At 40.3% G+C, this 10888-nt stretch overlaps 1 protein-coding gene across 1 annotated transcript; it reads left to right on the plus strand.

Annotated features, from left to right (window-relative positions):
* Positions 1-3370: 3370 nt before the first annotated feature.
* Positions 3371-7986, plus strand: LOC124277517. The gene is made up of 5 exons (XM_046713227.1): positions 3371-3381; positions 5001-5069; positions 6592-6699; positions 7269-7373; positions 7926-7986. Exons 1-5 carry the CDS (start codon positions 3371-3373, stop codon positions 7984-7986), a joined length of 354 nt encoding a protein of 117 aa, XP_046569183.1.
* Positions 7987-10888: the final 2902 nt, after the last annotated feature.

The following is a 10888-nucleotide window of genomic DNA, read 5'->3' on the forward strand; positions in this document are numbered from 1 at the left end:
AAAGAGCATTATTTACTCAATGGCACAGTCCCCTTATCAATATCAGGTTCAGTCAATCAGCTATGGACTGTAGTAAACTCACTCTGTTTAGAAAGGTCCTTATAGCCATATGAGATACACATTATTCAGCACAATACAGCTCTTTGTCCTGAACATCAAATGTGGATATATCTGGTGTTTTGTAATAGCAGTTTCAGCAACATTTCATTCATGTAACACTGAGTAGCTGATACCCTTTCATTCGTTTAATATCATCCCGAGTTTGAATAAAACCCTGCCCCACGAGAACAACAAAATGACAGAACTGAATGTAAATGAATTTGTTTGGTACTGTTGTGCTGTGTAAATAATCAGTAGAGTATGAGATAATAGACAGCAGTATTACATTGATGGGTGTAGCTTAATGATGGAACCCGTGATGGTCCGGGTTCGAATGTGCCTTCAGTAACCCATGCTTGTCGTTCGAGGCGACTAACGGGATCGTGTGGTCAGGCTCTCTGACTTGATCGATGCTCATGCTGTTGATCACTGGATTGTCTGGTCCAGACTCGATTATTTACAGACCGCCGCCATATAGCTGGAATATTGCTGCGTGCGACGTAAAACTAAACTCACTCACTTATTGATGGAAATGTCTTTCATAATGGCATAGTTTTAGACATAGCATATTTGTTGTTAAATTCAAAATTGCTGAAAAAAGAAAATTTGATCCTATTTGAAAAGAATTAGTTGGGAATCTGAGTGAGTGAGTTGGGTTTTACGCCGCTTTTTGCAATATTGCAGCAATATCACGGCGGGGGACACCAGAAATGGGCTTCGCACATTGCACTCATGTGGAGAATCGAACCCGGGTCTTCGGCGTGACGAACGAACGCTTTAACAACTAGGCTACCCCACCGCCCCTGGGAATCTGAAGAATGTCATGTATAGGAAAGATAATATACTGTAGTAAGGGAAGACAACCTCTGATAAATTACGAATTGATCCAACTGAAATTGTTGCCATTTATGTGATCATGACTAACGAGTAATGTAAAAAGATTGTGTGTCAATGACGTCTAACATATTTCCTGTCCAGTGAATCTCCCAACCAGGTATAGAAAGGGCTGTTCACAACACCATACTGGAACATATTCACTGGTGTATCTTGCATCTGGAAAGAAGAAACAAAGCATAATTATTATTCGTATTAACTTTGATCTTGTGAACTTGGTGAAATTTCAATATGTCAGTTTAGAAAAAGAATTTAAAATTGTAAATTTTCAGGAACCTATCCTATCTCACACTATGATACTTCATATTATGCATTATGAGACTTATAAAATTTTGATAATCAAGCTAGAATGTTCTCGTTCTCACATCAGCATAAACTTGGCCTGCAGTGGGAAGGCTTGCAAGACCATGTCTCATTGGTGCTGTTGGGATCTTCTTTCAAGATCTGATGATGGTTCTCAACTCCTGAAAATAAGAGAGTATTTAGTGATGCAATTCGATCAGGATGATTCCTGTTTACATGTTAGAGATAGTTGGATGGTGTTTTAAACACATGGACGTGGTGTTGTTTTAAACAAACTAAAAAGGAAAAACATACATTTCAAATTACCTCTATTTTTCTTTATAATTTTAGGACCAACATATGCAGTCGATCTGGATTTTCCGACTTTTCACCAATTGGAAACAGATGATTGTTTCTGGGTGGATTTCTCAAGCTCCATACTTTCTTCATAAGTCATAATGACAGTTTGTAGGTTGACTTTTTGTGAATCCCTGAGATCCGATGGAATACTTGAGGGACCGTTGTTGAGGTATCGGTCAAGGAAAGATGTAAGTCTATCATCATTGAAAATGGTTCGCTTGTTATGACAACACACTCCGTTTTGGAAACATGGCAAACTTTGTCAATACTTCAGACTCTGAGTGTGGTAGGTCAACTATCAGAAGAAACAGATCCAGCCTTACACCAGTTAATGAATCAACCAAGTTTTGGACTGGTGGTAGGGGTGATCGCAAGGGATTGTGGAGATTGAAATGAACACCTTTAGTGATACTCCTGTGTCGTACCCTTGAACCACAATGTTATCTTGCTGAGTTCCCTTAAAATAGCAGATCGATGCTCATGCTGCTGATCTCTGGATTGTCTGGTCCAGACTCGATTATTTACAGACCGCCGCCATATAGCTAGAATATTGCTCAGTGCGGCCTAAAACTAAACTCACTCACTCACTCACACACTCAGCAGCACAACAAAGTCAGCACGATCTGATGAGTGATGACGAACCTGGAGCCGTCGATAGTCAGTGAATATTGCTGAGTGCACCGTAAAACTAAACCCACTCACTCACTCCCTTAATATTTGTTTACCTCTTGAAAGATGCCCGGTTTGGGGAAGTGATACAGACACATCTATGGAAGTTTTAGTTAGCTATCTGGACATCACCTGTCAAGGATGGCAGTAACACCAAGAGACTTGTAGTTAGCTATCTGGCACATAACACCTGTGATGTGGCCACAGCTATGGCTCGGGCCAATGGCAGTAACACCAAGAGACTTGTAGTTAGCTATCTGGCACATAACACCTGTGATGTGGCCACAGCTATGGCTCGGGCCAATGGCAGTAACACCAAGAGACTTGTAGTTAGCTATCTGGCACATAACACCTGTGATGTGGCCACAGCTATGGCTCGGGCCAATGGCACAGGAACAGTCTAGATCCACTAGAGAAGAGCTGTCTTGATCTACATACCATTGTTTATATGATCTCGATGATCTAGCTCAAGAAATATCAATACTGCTTACATTGAAGCTGCATCGAATCGGACTGGGATGATTTGAGTCCAGGCCACGAAAACCAGTCTCATGTTTTGTTCATATGTTGATGAAACAGTTCTGAATGACCTCCCTTGATAATATTTCGACTACGTTGATTTAAGAGTAGTTTCCCTTGCAGAGCACCATCAGCCTTGATATCTATAGGTCATGAAGCCTGGCCTTCTTGAATAACATCTGTTCAACATTTAAAAATACTAATTTTGTACGCACAAATATAAAAAATACAGTAAATGTTTTATTTGATTTATATGATTATTTGAACACTACAACTCCCTCATTTTTTAAATCCACTTCACCCAAGTGACTCGTTAGGCCACTCTTAGAGTAGGAGGCAGCCAAATGCAAGTCGCGAAGACCCGAATAAAGTTGTATGTGACATTTACAACACTATGACGTCATCACAAACGCCGTGACGCATTACACAGTTGTGACGTCACAGAAGGCTCACAGCCTTTTCTTCTCCACGCAGACATCAGCGCTCGGAGAGTAAAGTTGTTTACAGCAAAGATTCACTACGCCGAAGAGGAATTGGATTCCACGTAATGGATAACGGGTATGTTTTTTAACTTTTTTATTTGTAGCATCTGTGAACAATGACTACTTTTTAACAAAAAACACAGATACGGCTGCTATGGCCTGTTGATCAGCATGGAACTCTGCTGGGTGGAGATCCACAAAGCGTTCGTAACGTTACGACCTGGCATGATTCTATAGTTTATCATAAGCTTACGAATGTTATCATAGGTTTACGAACGTTCTGTGGATCGGGACCCTGGTCCCTCTGTTTGGTAAACTTTCCTTGGAACCAAACATATTAAGAAGTGTTACATATCCTTCAGACCCACAGCACTGCTCGTGTACCTCCTTGTTACCTGACAGATCCAACTTATTACTGATCAAATGAAAACTTCACAACCCTGCGAGGGGCGTCCCAAAGGTAGTCGGCCTCACCTAGAAAATTATACAAATGCAGCTGTTTTTTTGTTTTATTTTGCTACATAGCATCTGTCAATCTCAAGCAAATTGCTTTTGCCATGTTCCAGCCTCACGATCCCCATTTTGTTTGACTCTTTATCTTGGTACCCCTCAAAAAACGAAAAATCTGCAATAAATGCATCACAAACTTCAGGAAACAAAATATGCAAGAAACATTTTGTGTGTTTGAGATAGGCAGAAGTCCTCTAGAATCAAAGAGAGATATTAAAGTGCATAAAAATGCAATTTGAAACAACAATCGCTTGTTAAAGTGACTCCCCACCATGATGTTTACTGAAAGAGCTTGTTTTGGAGACACTACCCAACCCCTTTCAGATGAGTCATCATAAGGACATAATATATTCTAATGTTTTCACTTATTATACATGATGCCAAGGGTTCAAACTGAATGGTCACACAAGTGTCAGCTCTCAATATATTGTAAACAGTGCCAGCCTGAATATCTGGACACAATGTTTTTGAAAGATTTAAAATGGGGGTGTCCTTAAAAAACAGCCCCGTCTAAATACTAAAACAAGTAATCCAAATCTTTGAATGTTGATTATGACGGGAAGTCATCCAATACTATACTGAACATATTTCATATGATATTATCTGATGGCATACCATTATCCCAGAGGTACCAAATGACAGATAGTTTTTCACTTTATGCAAATTTTAAAGAAATATTATACCCCAATGTGTTGTGATGACTAATATCTCGGTAACCACATGACCGACATATGTGAAATTCTGGCTTTGATTCCTTCAAATCAAAATGGAAGCTTTACTAACATTGGTTTTTGAGAATATAGTTAGGCCGACTATTTCTGCCCTCGTACAGTGTATAAGTTCCTATAAGTAGATTTGTAAGTATACAATACGTTTACCCAGATCAGATAACTACTTTCCCATTTTATGTATTTACGTTCTTGTTTATGTATCCAAATGCATTGTTTGATATCCGATATGTATAAAACAAGAATATTGTATATACTCAAAATACAATTGTACATACTGAAATGAAGACGCCAGTTGGAGAACGTGTTTGTCTTTACGTTGTATTCGTCACGTGATTGGATACTTGTAGGTTGTGTATTATGTCCACTGGATACAGAATACAACATGTAAACAAACTGATGACATTTACATAATAACATAGGGCCTGATTTAGACTTGACATTGTTTCACCCACAGACTGGAAGGATCCCCACCCCCTACGAGGGATGGGCGTGGCAACACCCGGAGGGTCATCGGCATCAGGAGGTAGGGATACTTTCACATCCTGGTATGTTCACATGTTAAGGGCTGGATAAGGAATTAAATGTCTTTCTGGCACAGAAATACTAAACATACTCAACCAAAAAGGGTTAAAGCGTTCGCTCGTCACGCCGAAGACCCGGGTTCGCTTCCCTACAAGGGTACAATGTGTGAAGCCCATTTCTGAAATATTGCTAAAAGCGGCGTAAAACCATACTCACTCACTCACGAACAAAAAAAGGTTAAGGTAATTTTCAATATTGAAGTATTTGATCGTTCATATTATGATCCATATAAAACTTAAATATTGAATATTGGGGTGGTCCTTAACTTCTTTAGCTGAGTATACATGAAACATTTTGTCTTGAAATTAATGCGAGTGCAGATATTTAACCTTAAATGCGCCGTGAACTACTGCAATTATCACTCCCTTTGACATTTCATAATACATACTATATTTATTTGAAACGCAAGTGGCATAAATAGTAAGAGAAGTAGAATGTGGCGATCTGTTTTAGGTTACGAGTCTGTTATTAAAAGACGGGAAATGCAAGCAATGCCAGAACGAGCGACAGTATATTATTTGAAAACATAGGCACTGGTACAAAGAGAACTATTTGAGTTTCATGTTTTGGCTTTTCTTTGAATTACATTTTTAGGTCAATGAATACTTGGCAAGGTCGTTTAAGGCCTAAAATATTATTCATTTTATGCGTCCCAAAACATTTTAATTACATTTAAACATACTACTGTCTTTAATCGTAGAATTTGTGTTATTTTAATTCATGGCTAGATTGTCTAAACTTCCTAACAGCTGAAGGGATGGTGTAAATCCAGCTAGGGTCCATGCAGGAAGCAAATGTACTGTAAGTCCCCATGGTCTCCAGTATGGTGATCTACCTTCAGTTGTTGGCGATCTATAGCCTGTTGGTATATTGTATTCTCTTCTGTAGCTAACATAGTTTAGATTTACATACTGTTTTATATTCATACCTGTGATATTCTAGTTGTTTTTAATGTCCTTCGTTGGCAGATTTTTCATAATTTGTATTTATGGTGAATTCAAAACTTGTTTTAGTCACGATATGGCTGAAATATTGCCGATGTGACTGTAAATCTCAACTCTATTTCATGCGGTTAGATGTGTTATTTTCATTTTTGCATATCAAACGTTCTCATAAATATATTTCTGCATTAACTTTTTCATATGTCACATTATGTATGTAAGTATATACACTACTTATGACGTTTTTGACAACCGTGACAGATCAACTAAAGCAATATAAAAGAATAGGGTGTCCCTTAACTTCTTTGAGTGGCATAAATATAACATTCCCTTTTACACGTCATTTTGTCATGGCGGGTTTTTTTTAAAGTCTCAAACAGGCGGGAAGGGATCCACAAAGTGTTCGTAACGTCACGAGCTCTCGTCACTATATAGTTCATCACAGACTTGCGAATGACGGAGTGCTCCGAACACTTAATGGATCTGGCCCCATCAACCTAACTTCTCAAATCCATTTTGTAGAATAAACTACTCGGGGACAGGGCTACCCCAAGTGGAGACACCCAGCTCCCCAGAGGACACCCACAGCGGAGGAGCCAGTACGTCGGAGCCACTCCCAGAGAAACAGGGGTAGGTGGAGTTGTGGTCTGTTTGAAGGGTGGTAGAGGGGTCGTGGTCTGAGACAGGTGAGTTGTGATGTCTTTTTAGGGGTATGTGGACGGTCGTGGTCTGTGAGGAGTGGATGGAGTTTAGTTGTGGTCTGTTTGAAAGGTTGGTTAAGTTTCGTGGTCTGTGATAGGGTTGCGTGGAGGATAGCTGTACATGTGGTCTGTTTGAAAGGTAGAGCGTCATGGTCTGTGAGAGGAGTGGTTGGAGCGAGAAGGGGTCTGTTTGAAGGGCGGAGGAAAGGTCGTGGTCAGTTGGAGGGACGGTTTGTTCTTTTGGTGTTTTTTTTTGTGGTTCTACATGGAGTTTAGCTCAGTTTGGGGGTTGGAAGTAACGATTTCTTTAGTAAGTTTGTAGTAACCTTAAGAAAAATTCGACTTGAAAAGGAAACTGGAACCCTTTGAGTTACCATCGCCATCATCATCCGGCATGTCTTGTAATACATGTACTTGATATACAAAACCTCGTTGCTAACAGATAAGAGACCATTACTTTCATCAGAATCTGACGTCACAATGCTCCCCCAATTTCAGCGAGTCCCCCGAGCCTCCAAGCTCCCCGGAACTCCCCGTCCTGAACCAGCAGGAGATCCAGGCCTTCTACAGGGAGTCTCTCCTCGCCATGAAGGCCGCAGACAGGTCAGTCATAGGCTCAATATGGCGGACACCCTGGGGTGGGTCAGCCACTGACAATATTCAAATCAAAGAAACGACGGACGTGACACCGACAAATTTCATGGACATTCTTTAGAACCTTATCAAGCTGCTCAAGCTGGGTTCTACCCTAAGACAATAGAACCGACCATTCGATATTCTGGTTGGCGCCTGGACTTTGTATGGAAGATAGATACCTTTTCAGCTCGAATTTTAAAACCAGATAATTGTTTAATTAGAGCTACTAGTCTCAATAATTTTTACCAAAACACCTTGCATTATATATACATGTTTTGTGCCTGAAAATCTCCTTTTAAAGTGTGAATGTTTTCAAGCATTTTGGGGGACATTATAGTGTTGTTGTTTTTGTTGTTTTTAAATCCAAACGCCAAAGTCCGGAGTTCAGGAAACACCAAAAGAAGGTCATTGTATTAGTGACAAAGTTCATAGAAGCTAATGTCCATTAAATCCTCACTGTGGGATAACAATCTGGTGTGCTCTGAACAGTTTTCCACAACATGTGGCATGTGGTTTCAGTGCAAGACAACTGGCACCACCCACCACCCCGGGCAATGAGCTGGTGTTCTATGACTCGTAAGTGCCCTGTCTTCATTAAGACTAATTTTGAAAATGAACTTCTCTCCGACACTATGTGAGGTAATTTAGTTATAGAATAACATGCTATATTGGGATAGAGTTTGTGTTTTTGTGTTTCCATGATACACGATGCTGATTCTCATCGTTGGTTAATGCGGCAGTCTGTAAATAATTGAGTCTAGACTAGACAATCCAGTGATCATTAGCATGAGCATCGATCTAGTAATAGGGATACGATGACATGTGTCAACCACGTCAGCAAGCCTGACCACCCGATCCTGTTAGTCGCCTCTTACGACAAGCATGGGTTACTGAAGACAAATTCTAACCCGGATCTTAACAGGACAACAGATTCTCATAATGTCAAGTGGATGTTTAAATCGAATGACATATCCGATTGTCCCTAACAAAATCCAAGTGGTATATGATTTATGTAGTAACTACCGGAGGATTTTAAGACAGATATGCAGCCGAAAGTCTTCAGAACGGAGATGAACTCATTTTGCCGGTACGAGTCCTTGCCTAATTGTAAGGGGACAGTTTCTGCTTATTCTAAAACATAACCATTTGTGGTAGTAAACGAAGGTCTCACGCTGCATTTCTGTTACAACAAATCAAATTGACACTGACATTTCTGGCTCACAAAGCCAACTTATCAGAAAGTTAATAAATTTCAGTATATACTACTCAATATTTGTTAAGGACCAAAGTGAGTGAGTGAGTGGGTTTAGTTTTACGCCGCACTCAGCTATATGGCGGCGGTCTGTAAATAATCGAGACTGGACCAGACACTCCAGTGATCAACAGCATGAGCATCGACCTGCGCAATTGGGAACCGATGACATGTGTCAACCAAGCCAGCGAGCCTGACCACCCGATCCCGTTAGTCGCCTCTTACGACAAGCATGGGTTACTGAAGGACAGTCATCTTCTGTGGTCCTTAGTAATTGTTGAGTAGTATGTGTAGACAACATCAAAGGGATTATTGCTTTAAAATGAACCTTGACAAAATGTATAGACTTGATACTGATGTTTGTTTCCGCGTTTCTTCAAAGCGCAAGCTCTGGTAGCCAGGCCACCAACCCTGAACCAGTTGGATCGCGGTCCGACCTGACGAAGACACACGAAGACAGGTACTTGCTTAGGGTGAAGTTAAAAAGCACACAAGTGTGTGATGAAGAAAAAAGGAAAATAAATGTCTAAAATAAATAAAAGTTTGGAGAAACGCATGCTGATTTCAAAGGTTATTTTTGACATGAACTGTGAGTTTATTCGACATCCAATTTGAACCTGTCCCATATATTACAGGTATTTTGGTTACTAATTTAACTACACAAATTTTGTTAGGGTCTTGAAATAGAGGGAGATTTCGTTTCACTGTTACTCTTGTGGATTGGATGTTTATTGTGTGTAATTAGATGTAACAAAAAAACCAACAACACTTTCCCTAAAACCACATCTAAACGTTCCTCGGAGTCATTCTATTTAGTTAAAACAGTCTACATCAAGCCCCCGAAACTCTCAACGGAGGCGTAAAAAGCAAACCCATAAGATCCGTTAAAGGGTCTATAATATAGAGATTGTTATTTGTCCAAGAAGAGCAGCCGGGATATTTTGTTTCGTCTGTGTTTTCTTCGGCATTGTATTTTCATACAGGAATATGTTCACTTTTCAAATAACAATCGTTGGTTTCCTATTGAAAAATGAACCAAAATGTTGACATTCTTCAAGGTTGGAAAAAGATTGCAATAGTGTTTGGACTTTTTAATAATGCTTGCCATATTTACGATATATTATCCTTGTGTGCCCCATTGTCCAGATCTTTATATATAATGGCAGTGTGTATCACCAAGAACATAGACATTGTTTATGAAAGAATCTTCTATTTGTTGCAAGTTTGTTTTCCTATTTCAGGATGTCACTTCGTTCCGTTGTGAGCGATGACTTGAGATGCGAAGATGCACTTGCCACCATGCCACCATCAGGTGTCAGCATCTCACGTGTAACAACCTCAGCAGATGTCAGAACCTCACGTGCAGCAACCCTCAGCAGATGCCCGAACCTGCACATGCAGCAGCACCAGCAGCAGATGCCAGATGACAGTTCACGTGCAACAACACAGCAGTAGATGACAGCAGTTCACGTGCAACGACGGCAGCAGTAGATGACAGCATCTCACGTGCAAAGGCACCAGCAGATGACAGCATCTCACGTGCAACAACACCAGCAGTAGACGACAGCGTCTCACATGCAGCAGCACCAGCAGATGATGGCAGCGTCTCAGGTTCAACTACACCAGCAGCAGATGGCAGCGTCTCACGTGCAACAACGCCAGCAGCCGATGCCCATAGCTCACGTGCAAAAACACCAGCAGATGACGACATCTCACAAGATCCAGTAAACGAAAGTAAGAGTAGTGTCATTGTAGGTTGGCTTAGTATTAACGAAGTTTGTCAGAAAGGATAACAGACACATCAACACCTAGCGCCTGTGTTCGGAACACTTCAAGCATGATTATTTCAGACGGTGTCTCATACCATCCATTTGTGGGTAAAACGGTCGTATAGAGGAAGCGGTTTGTTGTGCGATTCTCACTTAATCATGAACATGTGTTTGTGAATCAATGGACATGCGAGGTGACATATTGGGCAGGAAGCTCTCGTAAAATCTCCAAACATGTGGAGCATATCCAGTCAAAATGTTGCTCAATAATAGCTTTAATCAGCATTACTAACTTAATGTATAGAATGCAAGAAGCGGTGTTTAGATGGTCGGTATATTATTTTTAAAAACATCTACAACTACCTGTAAAACATTCTCTAGTCTTTTCTTTCCCATTCCTTGAACCATAGACTATGCTATTGCTAGATTTATTCAAATAAATTATAAAGTTGCAAGATGAT

The sequence above is a fragment of the Haliotis rubra genome, unplaced genomic scaffold (genome assembly GCF_003918875.1).
Source record: "Haliotis rubra isolate DU_JTF1 unplaced genomic scaffold, ASM391887v1 Scf222, whole genome shotgun sequence".
In the NCBI taxonomy this organism is placed as follows: Eukaryota; Metazoa; Mollusca; class Gastropoda; order Lepetellida; family Haliotidae; genus Haliotis; species Haliotis rubra.